The 24,520-nt window shown below is 38.2% G+C and overlaps 1 protein-coding gene across 1 annotated transcript; it reads left to right on the top strand.

Annotated features, from left to right (window-relative positions):
• Positions 1–1,417: 1,417 nt before the first annotated feature.
• Positions 1,418–16,070, top strand: LOC149533979 (uncharacterized). The gene is made up of 4 exons (XM_089805948.1): positions 1,418–1,490; positions 13,146–13,327; positions 13,427–13,704; positions 15,890–16,070. Exons 1-4 carry the CDS (start codon positions 1,418–1,420, stop codon positions 16,068–16,070), a joined length of 714 nt encoding a protein of 237 aa, XP_089662074.1.
• The last annotated feature ends 8,450 nt before the right edge of the window (positions 16,071–24,520 follow it).

The following is a 24,520-nucleotide window of genomic DNA, read 5'->3' as shown; positions in this document are numbered from 1 at the left end:
ATCTCTAATATGCACCAAATCTTGTGCAAACTGAACTATCTTCCCTATCCCAGTATGTGTAATCTGATAAATAGAGAGAAGGTTAGAGGACAAAGATGGAACACAAAGTACATCATGAAACGTACCATCATCAATGCCAATATAACCTTTCCAACATACAACCATAATAATTTTGTTCCCCATCAAAATGTGTGGAGTAGGAGAAGCCTCAAAAGAAGAGAACAAATATTGAGAAGATGCCATATGGTGTGAAGAACCTAAATCCAACAATCATCTAGAAGAGTGTGGAGTAGTAGTTGCACATAGTGCATGACCCTTTCCTATATCTTTCCCATCTAACTGAAATGATGATGATGAAGAAGATTTGTGAGAAGTAGAAGGAATAATAATGTTTCTCTTTTGAAGGAAAGTTGTCAAATTTGAAACCTATTTGGCATCACCATCTAACTTCTTCTCATAGCAACGTAACTCATCACGATTGGTCTTATTACAATAAGCACACTTCGATCTTTCTAGCTTTGATTTATGCCCGTTAGGAGGTGGGCTTGATGTGATGTGAGCACTAGATTCAATCTAAGGCTCTATAGGATGACTTCTACTTCTTCTCCTTCATCCTATAAGATGACCAACCTACCAATGCATAAGTTTGTGAGCATGTGAGAGTATCCAACTGAGAGACCTTAACTTTCTCTCAAGTTAAATGACCACAAAAAACCTCAAAAGATGGTATGGTAAATCTATTACCCAAGGCATCTCTTGTGGTATTCACAACATTCGCCCCATTCTGAGTCTGGAATGGGGACCCCCTAACTTTTTTTCAACTCCTGACTCTCATTTTGAGAATCGGGAGAAGAAAATTAGTTTATTAGTTAGATTATTTGAAATATATATATATATAAATTTTCAAAAAACAAAAAGTGTTGAACCGCGAGCACGCAAGGGGCGCAGGCGTCGAGGCACAAAGCTCGCGCGGCCTATAAAAGGCTACGCCCCCTACCCCCCACATCCATACTTGGTACTATTTTTATTTTGCATAGCGGGCGGCCAATAGTTGAACCAATGTAAGGAAATTTGCTTTATCCGTCTGCGCCGCATATTGAGACCCCCCACCCTACGCTGCCCCGCGCCTTGTACCGTGTTTTGTGCGGGTGGTTTTCATTTTTTAAAATAGAAAAATCAACGAAGGTTAACAACGGCCATGGTGCCAAAGGGAAAACAAAGGCCGTGCGAGCTCCGGCGCACTGGCAAAAAGTCGCGCAATGAAAATAAAGGCCGTGCAGGGTAGACAAAATGCAGGCCGTGAAACAAAGGGAAAAGCCATGGTCGCGCTAGCAAAAGCCATGGCGCAAAACACTGGCATAAAAAAAGAAGGGCACCGCACGCGCTTTTAGGGCAGTGCAAGCCATGCCAATAGCGCATGAAACAGGCAGTGCACGCTGTTAGGGCAGTGCAAGCTGCGCCCATAGCACATGAAACAGGTCGCGCGTGCTGTTAGGGCTGCGCAAGCCACACCCATCCCATTCCCCTTGGCGCGCGGGCCAAAAGATCTTTTGCAAAAAACAAAAAAAAAGGGGAAGGAATTATTTATTTATTTTTTATGTTAAAATACTAAAGGGGGGATTTTGTTTTTTCTCATCTTTGCATTTTTATTAGATAGTATATTTAAACATTTTTTCTTATATCGACTTATTCATTTTTCTATTTGTGTGCAGGTGATTAAATGGCGTCGACATCTAGAGCAACTGCAAAACCTGTAACTTTCAGATTCCAAGGTGTACTGTCCAAATCGAGATTTTATGATGAATATGCTGAGATCAAAGACATAGAACTTGGACACATAGACTTGGGAGAATTTTTGAGGGTTTGTAACAACCCAACTAAAAGATCTTCTTTGAGATCTGCCTTAATACGGTCTGGATTGGTAAATGCAGCATCACATCCTGAGGCTGTTTAGTCAGCTAAATTGATCATGACCTTATCCCGACATTTTGTTCCTGAGAAAAGGGTGGTAAAGAGTGTCACTAGGGAAGTAGTCTTGGATCTACGACCTGATAATATCGAGAGAATCTTTCACTTACCCAGAGCTAATCAGTTTATCAGGCTTTCAGATGAAGCAGCCGAGAGGTGGCATAAGGATCATCACCAGGAGGCCATGGACATTATATATTCCTCATACTTCATTGAGAAGCCATCTCGAGGAAAGAAAATCAGTAAAGTAGATATGGCTCGAGGATATATGAGGGATGACATTGGATATTCAATCATTCTCCTAAGCAGAGTTACGGGATTTCCGGCAGCAGGTCATCTCACTCCATTCATGGTTAAATTCATTGAAACCATCAGACACGCAAAGATGCCACTAGATTGGGCTACCACACTTAGTGAGAACTTGTGTGATCAGTTGCAGATAGTAAAGGAAAAGAAGAAGTTCTATATGACTTCTTATGTGATTTATCTACTTACAGCAAGGGCCACCAACTATCCCAGGTTGTACAAAAAGGGTAGTATGCAGGATCCTAACGCATGGCCTTATATAGTTTATCCTCAGCTAGTTAAGAAAAAGCTCTCACCACAAAGCAAAGAGTATCGGATTGTGAATGATGCCTTTATCTTTGCCATCATTCAATTCATCGAAGGTGACTATGGAAAGAGATTGTCTGATGAGGCCAAGGCACAAATCACAGCTCTCGGTGCATATTTTATGTAGTTCCGAACATTCACATACATTCGGGTTGGTGGTGCATCTATCCATCTAAAGAAGCTCCCAAGGTACCCAAGTGATAAGTTGGTTCTGATGGAAATTTCTTGGTAGATTGAGTCAGCATATGAAAGGATCAAGAAACAACGAAGGCCTTCTTGGGATTGGCCTTTTGTAATAGGGGCATACCAAGTAAAGAGAAAGCAAGATATCTCGACCTTCGAGTGGGAATGGGGGAACTACCCTCTTAAGGAATATAACTCTCCCCGACCATTCTTTGATAGTGTTGGTAAAGTGGAAAATTTGGCAGGAAAAGAATTCTACCACTAGGACGCTATTGAAGATCATTGGATGAATGCCACAAATGACTATGATGTCCATATCAGGGACTATTGTAGAATGACTTTGTATTTAGCAGAGAAGGCTCTCCATTTGACCATCCCAGATGAGATAAGGATACAAGATTCACAGGAGCTATTAGATCACTTATTTAATACAGATAAAGTTGGTAAGAGGCCCATTCTGAATGCAGAAATTGATAGAGAGGAAGGAGATGATATTAATCATCGAGCAAGACATGTCATCAGAATGAAAAAGAGTTGGATCAAGAAACTCTTTCCGCTTGATCCAATTTCGGATACAGTGATATTCCATATACATGATCGCCCAAAAAAGGTAAAGGGGAGGAAAGTCACAGTTCCTATCTTTGCGCTCCAGTCTCCTATCAGGCGAAAAATGGTCTAGCAGCTTGATCATCTAGTGGGATATTACCATCCACCAGAGAAGAAGAAAGAAAAGAGGAAGAGAGCCTCTCCTGAGATGATCCAGACAGAGCATGTTGAAGAACAGGACCCTTTGCAGCAACATGAATCTACTCCCCAGGACCCCCACGACTCTGGGATTTCTCATTTCCAGGTTGATTTTCCATTGCCTCTTGTTTTGACAAGCCAACAAGGGGAGGGAGAGATTCCAGAGACATCCATTCCTCCGATGCATCAAGAGCTCGCTTCTCCTATGGTTCCATAGAAGCAAAGGAGGGTCAAGGTTAGAATGAACAAGAGGCAGAGAGTTCATAAAAGATTAGTGCCTAATCCTTCTATTCTTGAAACTATTCTCAAGGAATCAGTTGAGGATGAAACATAGTCAGATGGGGAGGAAGAGCAAGTGCCTCTACAAGGGAGAACCCAACTTGCCAAGCTACAGAATTAAAAAGAAAGAAGAATGTCACAAATACCCCACCACCCATCCAAGCTGAAATAGTAGAACTCTCTTCATCGGAAGACGAAGTACAACGATGTGTGAAAGAGCAAAGAGAGCTAGGTGATAATATTCTCTCCATTCCAAATTTTGATTTCATGCCAGTGGGTACAGAATTAATTGGAGATAAGATTAGAGATACTCCTATAGGTGAATCTCAACAGCAAGATGGAATGCAGATGCCATCTGAGACACAAGGTCCTCAACCAACGCCCCCATCTTCACCTCAGTCTATGATGGTAGATAGGGTTTTAGTGACACCTCCACCTCTGAGTTTAGAAGAACATGTTTAGAAGGAATCATCATTACAAGGAGAACCAGAACGAGGGGTTACTAGTGAGCCATCAAAAGAGGCACAGGTAATGGAATGTATACAACAACCTTCTCAGAAAGTTGAGGATCAAACTACAGGATCTAAAGAAACTAAGACTATAGAAGAAGAACCCTCACAACAAGAAACTCCAAGCAAAAATGACAAAGGGAAGGAGGTAGCTGAACACATCCCTTCATCATCTAGAGCTAAGGTTGGAGAAAGACATATCCCGAGATGGTTCTAGAAGGAAATAATGAGAAGTTCTAAGCATCAATTCCTTGCTTCAGAGGATGATATCTGTGACATTGGAGAGATTTTGAGCAATCCTGACTCTCCATCATAGGATGCAACACCATTTGCATTCATTACCACTACTCAGAATCAGGACCTATTTGCACAAGTGGCTCATCCCTCGAAAGGTATAGATGAAGAAGCTGTCTGCCTTCAGGACTATGAGGTAAAGGATATCACATTAGGGAAACCTACACAAGATACTTCTTAACAAATGATGACTATGGGAGTCAAAGAGGTTCTTAACTACATGGAGCATGATGAGATTGAAATCAGAGCACTTCGAAGGCAAGTTGAGATCTTGAAAGGATATCTAGCTGAAGTTATTGGTCCTCTTGACTCTGAATGCCTCAAGGAGACTTTGACTACCATTCTAAAAGAAGGGGAAGGTGTACGGCTCAATCCATTTTTGAGAGCTTGTCAGGATTGGCGAGACAACCTTGAGGATAGGGGTATCACTATAATTACAGGAAGTTTGAAGTTATTGCATAGTACACAAGACAACGTTGATAAGATCGTGGCAATTTTGAGGAAGGATTTCAGCATTATGGATGAGGTACAAGTTTGGGGGGAGGATTTGCAAATTCTACAGGCCATAAAAGGACAAAGGTACTGCATTTTGATTGATGTATATATTGGCAAAGAGCTAGACATGATAGATGATTGGATAGAAAAGATTACAGAGGGAAATAAAGTGATGGAAACATTGCATGATGAGATACATAGGCTCAAGGACCAAGCTCGAGAGCGAAGTTTGGAAGCAGAAAAGCTATATAGTGATGCATGCTTGGATATTTTTGAAGATGAAGAACGAGATAAGCTTTTACCAGTTTAGGTAGTTGTGGAAAACTTCAAAAAAACTTTAGAGGAAGCATCCAGTGATGAAGATATCAGACAAGCCTTCAAGACATAAGAACCATTGTTAGAGTTGGATACCAAACTCGAGGATTTTGCAGAAACTCGGATTGAGTTGGACAACTATAGACAGAAGGTCAAAGATAAGTATGAGGCTTTGGATCTTCCCGATGCCACTAAATTATTGAGATTATAGAGAAATTCAAGGGAAAATATCCAAACATATCTTTAAGATGAAGATGAACAAAACACAGATGCCAGAATTTCAATTTTGACACTTTAGAAAGTTTTTGAGGTTAACTACCAGTTCCAAAAATAGCACTTTCCATGCATTGGAAAGACATTTTGATGACAAGATAACTCTGACACACATCAAGTGAAGGGCCAACTTCTATTTTTGGTTTCTGCATGCACTTCTACTTCGACTGATGGCTTCCTCCTATTTTCTCTCTCATGCTTTCATTGTTTTTAACATGTAAAGGGCTCATGCATCCAATTAATGAATAAAATATGGATGGAGTCCCTGCTAGCACTAGTTAGATTACGAGTTTGTATATATTTAGTTTGTTTTAATGTTTTAAAAGTATTTTTATTGCATTAAGATATCTCTCACTCTCAACACAAATTGAGGAGACGATTTCTTATAAATACCCCATTGTAAAATGTAAAGAGGGCGACCGTTATTATGCAATAAAATTATGCTTTTGGTGCTAGCATTTGGAGTGTAGTTATCCTTGCCTGAATGTGTCATTGTTTTGTGGATTTATTCATGAGATTGTGATTGAGCCAAAGGTTTATTGAGTTGTTTTTGGTTATGCAATCTTTTAGTTCTGGTGTTTGCTACAAATATATGAATTTCATTGATGTAACAAGCTTGAGAAGAGATCACCCGATTGTGTCTACATAGCTTTTTGTCTCGCATGAGCACACTTTCTGTGGCCTTGCAATTTGATCAAGAGTGAAACATCATTCGATTTGTTACAGATTCTCATCGATGATTGCATCAGTGGATTCTAGGAAGGACTACCGAATTCTTCGAAGGTTTAACTCGTAGTGTGTTGTGTTCTGTAGCTTATGTCCGTTTAGGAATTTCAATTTCAAGTTATTTGATTTCATATTTTTTGCTTCTAGTTTCTTTATTTGATTTGCTAACCCCCCCCCCTCTTTTGTTAGATCAAGACCTCATAGTAGCTGCTTTGTTAGAGTTGCATTCATTGAAAAACAGAAAATACAATAAAATATTGTTCTTTTGGTGTGATATTTTGAGACAGCAAACAAATTTTACTTGATTCCAAGGTAAAAGAGTTTTTGGAACTAGCAAAGGCCTCCTCGTGAACATTCATATTTATCTTTTACTGAGCAGATTTTGGTACGTCACAAGACAAACACTGAACCTTGGAGTGGGTCCTTAAAAAGATTTACTTTTCAAGAGAGGAATTACACTATGGATTCTTATCGTTCACCTTGTGCGAAATGAACGCCCAACAGAAGTGGCGCTAGAAGGAGGGCCTGATACAAAGAACATACTACTGGAAACAAGAAAGATTTGATCAAGTTTCAAAATTTTTGCATCCTTGCAATAATCTAGCCTACGTAAAAGGTTCAGAAATCACTTCTAAAATTTTCAAAAATTTAGCTCCGCAAGTCCGCAGCTCTGCAGCTTCGTAGCTCCGTAGATCCGCAGATCCGTAGCTCCGCAGGTCCGTAGCTCTGCAAAACTTTGTGGTGCACAAAATTCAAAAGAAGTAAGGAAGTGTATTTCTGTAGAGGTGCATTTTTTCCTATATTGATACAAGCTGGAAGATATTGATCCTATATCCCCATTCCAGCGAGCGTTAAGATCTTCACCAAGTGCCCAAGAATTTCTAGAGCTTACTCATTTTCGTAAGCCACGTAGTGATAGAGGAATACCCTGAATTCAACCACATCCATTCGACATTTCATGATCTTCTTCTACTCCACCACCCATTTAACCACTAGGTGGATCTCCACATATTCCAACACTCCCATCACCTTTCAACTCGCCTTTAGGTCCACAAAATCCTCCGATGGCCTTTTTCGCATACTCAGTTGATTCACCCCTTAGCTTGAGAGGTGCCCTCCATGACCTCTCGAAGAATCCCGAGAAATTCTATCCTAGGTATATTTACAGAGAAACAAGAACTGCTTAAGATCATGTCAAGATTTTTAAGGAAATTTGCAACTGAAAGCAAATTGCTAATGAAGATGTGGTTCTTCATTTATTTCCCTACTCTCTAGGGGAGATTTCCTTCAATTGGTACATGAACCTACCACCAGGATGTATTGGAGACTGGGACACTTTCGAAAAATCATTTTTGGAACAATTCAAAACTTTCATCAATCTAGCAGTGATACATCAACAATTCATATCAATAAAAAGGGACACAGCTGAAACAGTTTCATGCTTCAATCATCGTTTTCATATGGCCTACCGCAAGTTGGAAACACCGTACACAATTCCAGTTGAAGCTTCTATCCAAGTTTATTTCAATGCCATGGATCCTCTTACTGTGATTTTTCTGAGAAGACTTCCTGCAACAAATACTGACACATTGGACAAAGTCTTTGCAGAAGCAATCACGTTCAGAAAGCAAGCTAATCCTAATGGAGGAGGAATGATGCTTCCTATGCAAACAATTCCTACCATGCCAACGGTTCCTGTGGGAGCACCCACTATACCTAGTCAGTTCATACCTATGAACCTAGTTCCATTACAATAGGTACCCGCTCCACAAACTCAAGCGATAACATACCCAGGGTATGAGCCCCCGAAAACAACCTTCTTTGAACAAAAAGCAACGGTTCCTATGGAAACAGATAACAATCTCCTTTCAAAAGTTGGTCAGATGAAGAAGACCATGGCACAGATGAACAATGAGTTGACTCATCTTAGATTGTCACAAGGACAAAGTAACAACTTCTAGAGAAACAATGCTGGCCCCTACAACAACAATTTTGGTCAGAATTACAACAAGAACTTCAACAATAACAGTAACAACAACGCAGGAAACAACGACGAAGGGAACAACTTCAATCCTCCTGATCGCAACAATGGCTTCCAAAGACAAAATTGACAATGGAATACTCAACCAAATAATGGAAGTATTCTTGCTAATAATAACAACATTCAATATGCTGATATTAATCAGTATGATGATGGCCCAAACATGCCTAGCAATGATGGTGTGTACTACAATGGTAGTCATGATGTGAATCAAAACCTGCCAATGAATGATAATCCGCCTCCTGTTCAATTCAACGCAATGCTATTAGAATCTTATGATCCTACACAGAATGTACAAGCGAAACAATAAGAAAATGAAGAATTCTTGTTCTCGTGTTATCAAGAACCCGATCTTCCACATGATGAGATGTTTGCCTTTCGAAATGATAATCGAAACACATATAATCTCAGAAACAAGAGGGATCCCTTGACCAATGGAATTCCTCCTGGTTTGCAACCAACTCCACCTGATCCTAGAGCAAGCAACAATCCACCACCGATAAGGCCAGCCCAAGGAGGACCACAGTATCAGAATCAAGTGAACATAACAACAATACTGAAGAAGCCTGCTTGGTCTACTGAAAAATATAACGCAGTTGAAGACCTGAAGAAAACAAAGGCCAATATGTCCATGTTTGACATGTATAATTTTCCACAACAAAGAGAAGCACTCATGAAGACATTGGATAATACAAAGGTTTCCCATAATCCGAATAATGTCCCTCAAAAGATGGTGCCGCAACAAGTAAATACCGCAAAAGCAATGCCCACTATGTTTAAGGACAAAATCGAGGTACCCCCATTTTTGCTGAGCATAAGGATATATGGAAAGAATCCTCACAATTGTCTTATTGATTCAGGAGCTTTGTGTAATGTGATGCCATTATCAATAGCTCAAAGGCTAGGAGTTAATCCTCAACCCTCTAACCGAGTGGTAATACAGTTGGATAAAACAGAGGTAAAAGTCATTGGAGTATTAAAAGATGTGTGGATACAACTAACAGTTGATTCTCAGATCCAGGATATTGTTGACATACATGTGGTGCACATCCCGAAAACATATGGATTACTCCTGAGCAGGGAATGGACAAAATGTCTTAGAGGATGGTTCTCCACAGATTTCACTCAATTATGGTTGCCCTGGAAAGGTTTGAACAGTCAAATCAAGATAGATGTTGAGCCTAAACTGAAAACAATGATCACAGATTACAACGCCTCGAATGAGGTAGCATTCTTACAATCTGACTTGGGGTCGTATAAAGTGATGGCATTGGACCTGGTCCCAAATAAGACATCTCATGAGCAAAATGAAGAACCTAAGGTGTTGGTCCCCAAAATTGAGATTGTGACACAATTCATAGAAAGTATGGTGACTAATCTACAATGTTTAGGAGAGGAAGCTGACCCTAGTGTCCTCCTCCTTCCAAGATTTTTTCGGTTGCACAGAGTTATTCATTCAGAGTTCGAATGTTCAGCATGCCAAGAAGTAGTAGCAAAAGTTTTGACACAAATAATGGGAAACAAAAGTACGAAGAGCTCCAGCGAAGAAGTTATCCAAAGTCAAAATTTAGTGAATTCATCCAACTTTATTGAGCAAATTGAAGAGGAAAGTGAAGATTTAAATGTATCATACAACGATACCTCTTCAGATGGTAGAGGTTTGTCTTCTCCTCCTCCCGGGATGATCAAAGTTCAAAGAAGAAGATGATATGTCAAAGGTAAAGGATGGACTTCAGTAGTCATTCATCCTGAACCTAAAGTCGAACAAATCAATGGGCTAATAGGGGAAATTCAGGAGAAGCAAGAAAAACACACTCTTCCTTTATCCATGGGATATGAAGGAGATTCATCAAGCCCCACATGAGAGAAGTTACAATGGGTTCCCAAGAAATAGTCGTTCAAGGCTCGAGTAAAAGAAAAGTTGAGGACGAATAAGCACAAAGTCAGAAAACCCAAGGAAAATATAGTTTGGACACTCTGCTTCGATGGTTCCAGATGCAAATCAGGAGCTGGTGTAGGTATTGAACTAATCAACCCAAAAGGTAGGTCTTTCTATGCCACATATCGATTGCAGTTTAGATGTACTAATAATGGCGTAGAATATGAAGCCTTGATTCGAGGACTTCTCTTTGCATTGGAAAAGGGAGTTACTGCTCTTATAATTGAAGGAGATTCTCAACTAGTGATAAGACAAGTAAAATCCATATACTCATGCAACGACAAAATATTAATCACTTACAGGAAAAGGGTATGGGATATAATGGATGACTTTCAAGCTTTAAACATCAAATCCATTCCAAGAAGAAGGAATGTGGTAGCAGACGCCCTTGCAATTTCAGCCAGTGCTTTACAACCAGTAGAAAGAACAAAGTTGAAAAGATTCTCAGATGAATTAGTTGCCATTCCTGCCATTCCTGACAATGTCATGAACTTTCAGGTCTTTCAAGATGATCAACATTTACTGAAGTTTATTATGTGCAGTCGCCATTTCCAAGGACAAGAGATTGATGATACACCTTAAGACAAGCTTGAAGATGATGAGATTGAGGATGATGATGGAATCCTTAATTTGAAAACCAACAACATTTCGAAAGGGATGGTTGAACTTGAACACATCTTCGACCACGATGAATCAACACTCAATAGAAGGGCAACTCAAGAGAAAGGAATCAAAGAATGTGACTCGTACAATTTAAGCACGAATGAAGAACTAAAAATGGTGCAAATAGGAAAAGCATGCAATCAAAAGGAAAGGGATGACATGCTCAAGTTTCTCACGGAGTATAAAGATGTGATTGCTTGGAGTTATGAAGAGTTAAAGATTTATGATCCTGATATTATCACACATGACATCCCATTGAAACCAGATGCTAAACCTTTCCGGCAGAGACAATGACCAGTGAATCCGATAATCGAACCGTTAATTATGAAAGAAGTTAAGAAATCACTGGATGCTAAGATCATATTTCCTATCCGTCATTCCACTTGGGTAGCAAATTTGGTCCCTGTATGGAAAAAGAATGGAGAAATTCGCCTTTGTGTTGACTTTTGTAACTTGAATTTGGCATCTTAGAAGGATAACTACCCTCTACCCTCGCTAGATGAAGTGTTGCAAATTGTTAATGGTTCAAAGATGATGTCATTCTTGGATGGTTACTCAGGATATAACCAGATCATGGTTGACAAAGAAGATAGGCTAAAGACTGCTTTCACAACCAAGTGGGGAACGTTTGCCTACAGAAGGATGCCTTTCAGGTTGATTAATGTAGGAGCTACATTTCAATGAGAAATGGATGAAGCTTTTAAAGGATTGATAAATAGATGTATAGTCATCTACATGGATGATTTGACTATCTTTTCAAAAGATCAAAGTACTCATATTGCTGATCTGAGATAGGTATTCAATAGATGTCGTAGGTACGACATATCACTCAATCCCAAGAAATGTTCGTTCGATGTTACTAAAGGGAAGCTCTTGGGACATGTCATTTCTGAAGTTGGAATTTCAATTGATCTCGATAGAGTTGAATCAATTTTGAGGTTAGTACCCCCTCATAGTCAGAAGGAGTTGAAATCTTTCTTTGGAAAGATAAAATTTGTACGCAAATTCATAAGTGGTTTCGTGGAAATAGTTAGCCCCCTCAATGGTTTACTCAAAAAGGGGGCTAAAACAGAATGGGTACCAGAGATAAAGAAATCCTTCCAAGATATCAAGGTTGCCATTTCAACAGCCCCTATTTTGGTAAGCCCAGATTACAAGTTACCTTTGAAGATCTATTCTTTTGCTTTCGAACATTCTTGCGCATGGATCTTGACGTAAAAAAGAGAGAAGGAAGATGAGCAACCCATTGCTTTCATGAGTTGTCCTCTAAAGAACGTTGAGTTAAAATATTCAAATCTTGATAAACAATCCTTTGCATTAATCAAGGCAGTGAAGAAGTTCCATCACTATATACTTAGCAGTAAGGTGTATGCAATTGTACTTGACCCAGCAGTAAAAATGCTTTTGATGTAGAATGAACTTGGCGAAAGAAGAGGAAAGTGGATGGCAATACTTCAAGAATTTGATCTAGAGATTCAACCTATGCAATTAGTCAGAGGTCAAGGATTATCCAAAATGATCACTGACAACCAAATAGGAAATCAAAAGGAATTCAAATTTGATGATGAAATTGATGAAGAAGATCAAAAGAATATGGTTGTATCATAAGTTAATATCAATCAAGGTGTGGTGACAGATGTATGGTACCAGGATATTGTTTATTATCTCCTACAAGATCAATGCCCCAAATGGATGAACAGTTTGCAATGTAGGGGACTTAAGATGAAATGCGAGTCTTGCAAGTTACTTGATAACAAGTTGTATAAAAGGAACTACAAGGGGATTTATTTGAAATGTTTAGGACATGAAGAAGCTAAGGATGTCTTGGAACAGTTTCATGACAAGTATGGTACAGGACACAGTTCAGCAGAAGCCACAGCACACATGATTTTAAGGTCGAGTTATTTTTGGCCCTCAATATTCAAGGATACGTTTGAACATGTGCATTCCTGTCACACTTTCCAAACTAGTGCTAACAAAGAGAGGCACCCAGCAATGCCACTTCAACCAGTATACAAAGTGTGCCCTTTCACAAAGTGGGGACTAGATTTCATTGGTCCAGTAAACCCACCATCATCAACTGGACACGCATTCATCCTTACAGCTACCGATTACTGCACACGTTGGACAGAGGCTGAGACTTTCAAAAATTGCACTGCTAAGGTGGTGACAAACTTTTTAGAAGAGCACATTGTTACCAGATTTGGAATTTCATTCGCTCTTGTATGCGACAATGGATCTACATTTACATCTGTATTTTTAACACAATGGGCATTTGAAAACAAGGTTATCATCCGATTCTCTTCAAATTATTACCCGCAAGGAAATGGGGTAGTAGAGTCTACGAACAAAAATTTGATCACTGTGATAAAACGACTGCTGAAGGAGAACCCTTGGGATTGGCACACACAATTGAAATACGCCTTGTGGACAGATCAGGTCAGAGTAAAAAATGCTTTGGAAACTTCTCCATACTTATTTTTCTATGGACAAGAACCAGTATTTCCACTCAACCTTAGAATACCTGTTTTGAAGTTCATGAGTGGATATGTTGAGGATGTAGATAAAGTACAGATCAGACTGATGAATCTTTTAGAAATGGACGAGAGACGAATAGCTGCACTAGAACACATGGCTAAACATCAAGCAATTGTCAAAAGATGGTTCGACAAGAGGGCCATGATAAAATCCTTCAGGATTTCTGAACTTGTTCTACTCTAGGATAAGGCGAAAGAAAAGCCGAGCAATCATACCAAGTTTTTACGCTTGTGGACGGGCCCATATCAGATTGTAGAAATCCTTGGAGAAAACACTTTTAGGCTAAGTTCCTTATGTTGGGTTCATTTACCATTGCACCAAAAGCCATGACTATTAGTGAACATGGAACACCACATAATTAACCACCTGTGGGCAGGGGAGCGCGTCGCATCACCCAACAATCTCCCCCTCGACGCGCATACCAGGTGCTTACACGAGTCGGGAAGGCACGGGGAGATTTGAACCCATGACCAGGCCAAAACCAGGCTCTAATACCAATTGTTGGGCCCACTTGCCGTTGCACCAAAAGCCATGACTATTAGTGAACATGGAACACCACATAATTAACCACCTGTGGGTAGGGGAGCGCATCACATCACCCAACACCTTACAGGAGGAATTTCTACCTTTGCCCATAAATGGGCAATTTCTGAAGCATTATTTTGAAGCCTAAAAGACCAAACAAAAAAAAAAAAAAGTTTGATTTTATTTCTACATCTAGAATAGATTTTTCCTTTCTGCAATTGTGTTTTATTTCAAGTTGTGTGTTTTCTTTCAATTGTGTGTTTCCTTTTAGTTGTGTGTTTTGTTTTCAAAGTTGAGTCCTAGGGGGTAAGGTGTACTTGAGATTTTTCTCAGGATTCTACTAACCACTCTTTGGTCCCAATTTCAGGAAGTGGTATTTCTTTGTCAAAACATTCAGACGATTATACGTTGTGCACCAATAGAACATTGGACATTTCTTGTGGAAATAAAGAGTTTTTCAGTCAAGAAATCAGGACTCTAGACCAACAAGTTCTCAACACTTTGAAAATCTTAAAATTTGATCGTTTTAGGTGTTGTTGGATTGAAGTCAAAGATGATGAGGGATGATTCAAGCTCTAACTGGTTCAAACGGGAGGGGTCTCCTCGGAGATAGCTAAGACCATTGATTGGCGTGAGAGTTTCTAAAAAGTTCTAAAAGAGGAACGCAAGGGATGTTCATAAGAGATTGAATCCGAGAAATGACACCGATATTCTGACTACATAGTCTAAGTGTAGTCAGGATATAGAAGATAAAAAAAGAAAAGAAACGGTGTTAAGAATGAAGGATTCCAAAGATTTGAAAAGGCTTCAAGATATGTTCTCAAAATAGAATAGCTTATGTTCAAAGTATTTCTCTATCAAAAGTGGCATTTCAAATGACATGGAACAATTCTTCAAAAGGCCTAAAAATCAAAAGAATGTGACATCTCGCCAAGAGCCCTCGAACCGATTCTCTCATCTGGTCAATCAATTGGTTGATAAAAGTCTTCGTGGATATTCTGAACGAATGAGCGAGGAGGAGTGGAAGATCGTTTTCGAGTTGTCAAAAAATTTCAATGGACTACATCCTAAGGCATCGAAGGGAAAAAATTCATAACGCACACACTAAGCTTCAAAGTTTTGAGTCCTGGTATTTTGACTATGAAGTCATTCGAAACAAGCCTGAGATGTTCAAAGCTAGGTTGATGTCCGATACACGTCGGAAGGATGCTTGCTAATAAAGAAATACTTAACACATTTCTTCCTTTTTTGGGGGCTATTTGTTGTGGTATTCACAACACACGCCCCATTCTGAGTCTGGAATGGGGACCCCCTAACTTTTTTTCAACTCCTGACTCTCATTTCAAGAATCAGGAGAAGAAAATTAGTTTATTAGTTAGATTATTTTATATATATATATATATATATATATATATATATATATATATATATATATATATATATATATATATATATATATATATATATATATATATAAATTTTCAAAAAAAAAAAAAAAAACAAAAGTGTTGAACCGTGAGCGCACAAGGGGAGGCGCCGAGGCACGAAGCGCGCGTGGCCTATAAATGGCTACGCCCCCTGCCACCCACATCCATACTTGGCACTATTTTTATTTTGCATAGTGGACGGCCAATAGTTGAAACAAGGTAAGGAAATTTGCTTCATCCGTCCGCGCCGCATATTGAAACCTCCCACCTTGCGCCTTCTACCGTGTTTTGCGCAGGCGGTCTTCATTTTTTAAAATAGCAGAATCAATGAAGGTTAATAGCGGCCACAGTGCCAAAGGGAAAATAAAGGTCGCGCAAGCCCCAACGCGCTGGCAGAAAGCCGTGCAGTGAAAATAAAGGCCACGCGAGGCAAACAAAATGTGAGCCACAAAACAAAGGCCAAAGCCACGGCCGCGCTGGCAAAAGCCATGGCACAAAACACTGGGATAAGAAAAGAAGGGCATCGTGCGCGCTATTAGGGCAGTGCAAGCCGCGCCCATAGCGCATGAAATAGGTCGTGCGTGCTGTTAGGGCAGCGCAAGCCACATCCATAGCACATGAAATAGGTTGCGCACATTGTTAGGGCTATGCAAGCCGCGCCCATCCCATTCCTCTTGGCGCACGGGCCAAAAGATCTTTTGCAAAAAAAAAAAAAAAGGGGAAGGAGTTTTATTTTTATTTTTTATGTTAAAATACTAAAGGGGGGATTTTGTTTTTTCTCGTCTTTGTATTTTTATTAGATAGTATATTTAAACATTTTTTCTTATATCGACTTATTCATTTTTCTATTTGTGTGCAAGTAATTAAATGGCGTCGACATCTGGAGAAACCGCAAAACCTGTAACTTTCAAATTGCAAGGTGTACCATCCAAATCGAGATTTTATGATGAATATGCTGAGCTCAAAGACACAAAACTTGGACACACGGACTTGGGAGAATTTTTGAGGGTTTGTAACAACCCAACTAAAAGATCTTCTTTGAGATCCGCCTTAATACGATTTGGATTGGTAAATGCAGCATCACATCCTAAGGTTGTTTAGTCAGCTAAATTCATCATGACCTTATCCCGACATTTTGTTTCCAAGGAAAGGGTGGTAAAGATTGTCACTGTGGAAGTAGTCTTGGATCTACAACCTGATAATATTGAGAGAATCTTTCACTTACCTTGAGCTGATCAGTTTATCAGGCTTTCATATGAAGCAGCTGAGAGGTGGCATAAGGATCATCACCAGGAGGCCATGGACATTATATATTCCTCATACTTCATTGAGAAGCCATCTCAAGGAAAGAGAATCAGTAAAGTAGATATGGCTCGAGGATATATGAGGGATGACATTGGATATTCAATCATTCTCCTGAGTAGAGTTATGGGACTGCCGGCAGCAAGTCATCTTGCTCCATTCATGGTTAACTTCATTGAAACCATCAGACACGCAAAGATGCCACTAGATTGGGCTACCACACTTAGTGAGAACTTGTGTGATCAGTTGCAGATAGTAAAGGACAAGAAGTTCTATATGACTTCTTATGTGATTTATCTACTTGCAGCAAGGGCCACCAACTATCTCGGGTTGTACAAAAAGGGTAGTATGCAAGATCCTAATGCATGGCCTTATATAGTTTATCCTTAGCTAGTTAAGAAAAAGCTCTTGCCGCAAAGCAAAGAGTATCAGATTGTGAATGATGCCTTTATCTTCGCCATCATTCGATTCATCGAAGGCGAGTATGGAAAGAGATTGTCTGATGAGGCCAAGGCACAAATCATAGCTCTCAATGCATATTTTATCTAGTTCCGGATATTCACATACATTCGGGTTGGTGGTGCATCTATCTATCCAAAGAAGCTCCGAAGGTACCCAAGTGATAAGTTGGTTCTGATGGAAATTTCTTGATAGATTGAGTTAACCTATGAAAGGATCAAGAAACAACGAAGGCCTTGTTGGGATTGGCCTTTTGCAATAGGGCCATACCAAGTAAAGAGAAAGCAAGATATCTCGACCTTCGAGTGGGAATGGGAGAACTACCCTCTTGAGGAATATAACTCTCCCCGACCATTCTTTGATAGTGTTGGTAAAGTGGAAAATTTGGCAAGAAAAGAATTCTACCACCAGGATGCTAGTGAAGATCATTGGATGAATGCCACAAACGACTATGATGTCCGTATCAGGGACTATTGTAGAATGACTTTGTATTTAGCAGAGAAGGCTCTCCATTTGACCATCCCGTATGAGATAAGGATACAAGATTTGCAAGAGCTATTAGATCCCTTATTTAATACAGATAAAGTTGGCAAGAGGCCCATTCTGAAAGCAAAAATTGATAGAGAGGAAGGAGATAATATTAATCATCAAGCAAGACATGTCATCAAAATGACAAAGAGTTGGATCAAGAAACCCTTTCCGCTTGATCCAATTTCGGATACAGTGATATTCCATATACATGCTCGCCCAGAAAAGGTAAAGGGGAGGAAAGTCATAGTTCCTATCTTTGTGCTCCAGTCTCTTATCACGCCAGAAACGTCTACCAGCTTGATCGTCCAGTGGGATATTACCATCCATTAGAGAAGAAGAAAGAAAAGAGGAAGAGAGCCTCTCCTGAGAGGATCCAGACAGAGCATGTTGAAGAATAGGACCCTTTGCAGCAACATGAGTCTACTCCCCAGGACCCCCACAACTCTAGGATTTCTCATTTCCAGGTTGATTTTCCATTGCCTCCTGTTTTGTCAAGCCAGAAAGGGGAGGGAGAGATTCCAGAGACATCCATTCCTCCGATGCATCAAGAGCTCACTTCTCCTATGGTTTCATAGAAGAAAAGGAGGGTCAAGGTTAGAATGAACAAGAGGCAAAGAGTTCATAAAAGATTAGTGCCTAATCCCTCTGTTCGTAAAACTATTCCTAAGGAATCAGATGAGGATGAAACAGAGTCAAATGGGGAGGAAGAGCAAGTTCCTCTACAAGGGAGAACCCGAATTGCTAAAGCTACAGAATTGGAAAGAAAGAAGAATGTCACAAATACCCCACCACCCACCCAAGCTGAAATAGTAGAACTCTCTTCGTCGAAAGATGAAGTACAATGATGGGTGAAAGAGAAAAGAGAGCTAGGTGATAATATTCTCTCCATTCCAGATTTTGATGTCATGCCAGTGGGTACAGAATTGGTTGGAGATAAGATTAGAGATAATCCTACAGGTGAATCTCAATAGCAAGATGGGATGCAGATGCCATCTGAGACACAAGGTCCTCAACCAACGCCCCCATCTTCACCTCAGTCTATGATGGTAGATAGGGTTTTAGTGACACCTCCACCTCCGAGTTCAGAAGAACATGTTTAGAAGGAATCATCATTACAAGGAGAACCAGAACCAAGGGTTACTAGTGAGCCATCAAAAGAGGCACAGGTAATGGAATGTATACAACAGCCTTCTCAAGAAGTTGAGGATCAAACTACGGGATCTACAGAAACTAAGACTATAGAATAAGAACCCTCACAACAAGAAAATCCAAGAAAAAATTACACAGGGAAGGAGGTAGCTGAACACATCCCTTCATCATCTAGAGCTAAGGTTGGAGAAAGACATATCCCGAGATGGTTCAGGAAGGAAATAATGATAAGTGCTAAGCATCAATTCCTTGCTTCAGAGGATGATATCTATGACATTGCAGAGATTTTTAGCAAGCCTAACTTTCCATTACAAGATACAACACCATTTTCATTCATTACCACTACTCAGAATCAGGACCTATTTGCACAAGTGGCTCATCCCCCGAAAGGTACAGATGAAGAAGCTGTCAACCTTCAGGACTATGAGGTAAAGGATATCACATTAGGGAAACCTACATGGAATACTTCATGAAATATGATGACTATGGGAGTCAAAGAGGTTCTTAACTACATGGAGCATGATGAGATTGAAATTAGAACACTTCGAAGGCAAGTTGACATCTTGAAAGGATATCTAGCTGAAGTTATTCGTCCTCTTGACTCTAAACGCCCCGAGGAGACTTTGACTACCATTCTGAAAGAAGGGGAAGGTGTATGGCTCAATCCATTTTTGAGAGCTTGTCAGGATTGGCAAGACAACCTTGAGGATAGGGGTATCACTATAATTATAGGAAGTCTGAAATTATTGCATAGTACATAAGACAACGTTGATAAGATCGTGGCAATTTTGAGGTAGGATTTCAGTATTATGGATGAGGTACGAGTTTGGGGCAAGGATTTGCAAATTCTACAGGCCATAAAAGGACAAAGGTATCGCATTTTGATTGATGTATATACTGGCGAAGAGCTAGACATGATAGATGATTGGATAGAAAAGATTGCAGAGGGAAATAAAGTGATGGAAACATTGCATGATGAGATACATAGGCGTAAGGACCAAGCTTGAGAGCGAAGTTTGGAAGCAGAAAAGCTATATAGTGATGCATGCTTGGATATTTTTGAAGATGAAGAATGAGTGAAGCTTTTACCAGTTGAGGTAGTTGTGGAAAACTTCAGAAAAACTTTAGAGGAAGCATCCAGTGATGAAGATATCAGACAAGCCTTTAGGATAGAAGAAGCATTGTTAGAGTTGGATACCAAACTCGGAGATTTTGCAGAAACTCGGATTGAGGTGGACAACTACAGACAGAAGGTCAAAGATAAGTATGAGGCTTTGGATCTACCCGATGCCACTAAAATTACTGAGATTATAGAGAAATTCAAGGGAAAATATCCAAACATATCTTTAAGATGAAGATGAACAAAACCCAGATGCCATAATTTCAATTTTGACACATAGAAAGTTTTTGAGGTTTTTGACTCAGTCGAGGTCCGCAGCTCTGCAGCTTTGCAACTTCATAGGTGCGCAGCTTTGCAGGTCCGTAGGTCTGCAGCTCGGCATTTTCATGAGGCTCCGCAATTCAAAAGTGCGCTGACAGTTAACTGCCAGTTCCAAAAATAGCACTTTCCATGCATTGGAAACACATTTTGATGACAAGATAACTCCAACACACATCAAGTGAAGGGCCAGCTTCTATTTTTTGTGTCTCCATGTACTTCTACTTTGAATGATGGCTTCCTCCTATTTTCTCTCTCATGCGTTCATTGTTTTTAACATGTAAAGGGCTCATGCATCCAATTAATGAATAAAATATGGATGGAGTCCTTGCTTGCACCAGTTAGATTACTAGTTTGTATATATTTAGTTTATTTTAATGTTTTAAAAGAATTTTTATTGCATTAAGATATCTCTCACTCTCAACACCAATTGAGGAGATGATTTCTTATAAATACTCCATTGTAAAATGTAAAGAGGGTCGCCGTTATTATGCAATAAAATTATGCTTTTGGTGCTAGCATTCAGAGTGTAGTTATCCTTGCCTGAATGTGTCATTGTTTTGTGGATTTAGTCAATAGATTGTGATTGAGCCAAAAGTTTATTGCGTTGTTTCTAGTTGTGCGATCTTTTAGTTCTAGTGTTTGCTACAGATATATGAATTTCGTGTCTATATAGCTTTTTGTCTCGCATGAACGCTCTTTTCGTGGCCTTGCGATTTGATGAAGAGTGAAACATCATTTGATTTGTTATAGATTCTCATCCATCTTGTTCTCGTATTACATAACCTCAAATGGGCTTAGTAATATTGGCTAGATTGCATCTAAACAAGACCACAACCCTTTTGATTAGAGAAGTCATGTCATTAGGGACTTAGATGTGTGATAGTTATGAGGGGTCAGAAGTTCTAGACAAGAAGAGGTCTCGTCCATTATTTTAGAAGGTGTTGAAATTTTTTTGAAAACATTCTGGTTCACTAATGTAAATAACATAAATAATAATAGAAAACACCCCTCACAATACAAAATGTTGAAGCCCAACTACTAGAAGGAATGCGTAAATAAAAAGAGAGAAGATCAGTTTGAGAATCACATGCACCTTTAAGAAATATTGATGAAAATAACACAAAAGTTAGATAGGGATCGAGAAGAGCTTTTTGATGCTTCTTTTAGATGAAAAAATAGAACTAAAATGAGCAAGTTATGTCCACCAGAATGCAAGAAGAATCATCTGACTTCATTGGAAAAAATGGGTAACCAAAAAAAACCAAATATTGGAATATCCTCCATTAATGCATGCGTCTCAAAATCAAATTTCCAATGATATTTTGTTGATGGGTGCATGGATGTTAAATTAAACATTTTTTGAATGATGTCACCCTCTGCATTTGCAAGTACCTTCCTGCACCATTAGTACTTTTCTAACTACATATGCTCTTGAGTTTGTCTTAAAAAAAAAAAACTTTATAAAGTTTTTTAAAACTTTATTAAAGTTTAATATAGACAACTTTTTTTTTCAAAAAAACCCATGATTTTTTTTGAAAATATCACCTCGAGAAGTATGCACAAGGTCATACAACCCTATTGGGCAAATATTTTTTGCCACATAATGCAACATTGGCCAAACACGATGTGCTTTATATGAAAATGGGGGTTTTGACATCTTCTGAATCGAATTGTAATATCCATTTGTGCTCAAAGTGCCCCCAATTTTAAAGACCCCATATTTTCATAGAAAAAAAAGAAAAATAACAAGATTTGTCTTTAAAAAATTGTGTACCTTCTGTACTCCAAACAAGAATAGGTAGCTAGAAGCAAAGCTCTGATATCATGTAGGATTTGATAATGAACAAATCTAGAGATCCTTGGATATCTTGCATGCAAATAACCTGTTACGAGGAAGTAAGAAACACAAAGAGTGAAGGGTTTGCTCAATAAAAAAGAAGATTGCATTTACTTGTGCAAAACAAAATGGATAATTTACAACCGATCAATCCTGGTGAAGGAGATAGAAAACCTAAAAGGGAAACCCTAAGAGGTAAATGACATTTAATAACTACTAATTAATTATTAAATGGAAAAGCAAGTGCATAAAGGGAATCTTAAGAAGGGGGAAAAGGTAATTTAATGAACGAAATAAAATTAACCTTTTACTCTAACAATAGTTTGGACTAGTGTGTAACCTATCCACATTTTCAGCTAACATTTCTTTCTTATATCTTAGTGCTTTCCAAATCCATGGAAAATAATATTGGAACACATATTCCATCAAAGAAAGATCATATAGGAAGTTTCCTTAAAAAATTTGAAGCATATTATTTAATGAAATTTATTTTTCCTCATGATAATAAAACTACATTATAAAAATCCTTAACACATGGGTAAATCAAAATTTCCCCATCAACAAATTTTTATTTTAGAAACACTAGTAGAAATTGCATCATTTTGGCCAAATCTATATAAATTGACATATTACGGTACGATCCTACACAAATCCTATAAAGTTGTGAACAAATTATGCTAGAATATTGCAATGGTTAGAGATGATCGGAATACATAAGGTGAGCATACCATGTGGTGGAATCACCAAACTTGTGGGAGACTAGTTCAATTGAGGAGCCATTCTATCCCATTGCAACTATGGATACCAAAACTTAGTGCCTTCTTAAAAATCATGTTAACTATTTTTGATGTAGGCATATTTTCTATCACATTGGAAGGGATAGTTTTAGTCTAAATGATGTAAAATTCAGCGTGGTACATGGACACCAAGGACCTTTGGATGGTACAAGTAGAAAACCCTTGCCAAAGCAAGTTGTGATATCCTAATTCAACATCTTCTTGAGGAATTCATACAATACAAGCCTATTAAAGCTTCTATGAATTTTAAAATGACTGAGGAATGTGAGCATCTATGACATTAAGAAGAACTAACTATGTGGTTAGTGAAGAGCTCATGAAAGTGAAGTAAGCAGAGAAATTGTGAACCATTTTTAATAAAGCAATAAATTATTTATCTTTTAAAAAATTCTATATTATTTATTTTAAACATGCTAATTTAACTTATAATAAAATACAATGAAATAATACCTTTTTTGATTGAATCCTATGTAGCCCAAGTTCCAACTTTTGTTCTAATTCTTGCAACTCTTTTATGGTTAGCTCTTGAAGGTCCTCTCCATCCATATGCCTATGAAAAACAATAGACAAATCCTTTGTTAAAAGAACCAATTACTTAAAATAAATAATAATAACTTCACAATTCCAAATAACATTGATTTATATGGTTTACCTTAAAATATGGTTAACGCTTTCCATTTCTTGTCTTATCCTTCCAAAATCTTGATCATCAAACTACAAGTACCTTGAAAAAGATTAGTAAAATAAACAATACTAGTATACCTTTAAGCTTTGCAAAATGTTACATCCTCCATTATACTAAATATCAATTATAAATATATTTAAATTAAATAAAATGAATAAAAATCAAATTATTAGTAAAATATAATATTTAAATTTATACTATTAATAGAATATGATGATAATTATGTTTGAAAAGTAATTGACCAAAGCCTAGATTATTTATTATTGATTATTATTGTTAGCATTAATTATTATTATGTGTTAATCATAGACTTGAACCCAAGACCTACTTGATGAGAGACTCATAGTTTACCATTGCATAGTAGGCCCTTGCCTTTTTTTAGAAAAAATTCAATTTGAAAATGATTATAGAATATTATTTTTGATACAAATTATTATAATGAGTTTAGTGTATACTTTTATTGCATCATTTATTATAATTATTCTAAACTATAAAATTACATGAATAAAAATAAAAGATAGAAATTGTATATTTAAAACCTTCATTTTTTCTTGAATGATGCATTTACTTTAAATTATTTTGTTTGAAAATTATTGAAATGGTTCCTTGTATAATATTTGACACATAAATACATCTCAATATTGTAGTATGTTTACATTCACTTGCTTTTGTATAAAAGTAATCCCAAGTATACATCTTCCTAATATATGTCCACCTTAGACATTACTAAGTTTTTATTAGCATTCCTTACATATAATAGTAAGTTGTAGCATTTGCAACTTTCAACA

The sequence above is a fragment of the Cupressus sempervirens genome, chromosome 10 (genome assembly GCF_028749045.1).
Source record: "Cupressus sempervirens isolate cs-2001-9-10 chromosome 10, ASM2874904v1, whole genome shotgun sequence".
NCBI lineage: Eukaryota > Viridiplantae > Streptophyta > Pinopsida > Cupressales > Cupressaceae > Cupressus > Cupressus sempervirens.
Note: the sequence above shows the minus strand (reverse complement) of the source record. Positions and strands in the feature narration are given on the sequence as shown.

Excerpts from the sequence above, each read along its gene's own strand:
- LOC149533979 (XM_089805948.1), top strand. The coding sequence starts at position 1,418 with ATGAAACAGGCAGTGCACGCTGTTAGGGCAGTGCAAGCTGCGCCCATA. Across the intron at positions 13,328-13,426 it reads AATGGGCATTTGAAAACAAG|GAGAACCCTTGGGATTGGCA; the intron begins GTTATCATCCGA and ends CGACTGCTGAAG. Across the intron at positions 13,705-15,889 it reads CAAGCAATTGTCAAAAGATG|GGAAAATAAAGGTCGCGCAA; the intron begins GTTCGACAAGAG and ends ACAGTGCCAAAG.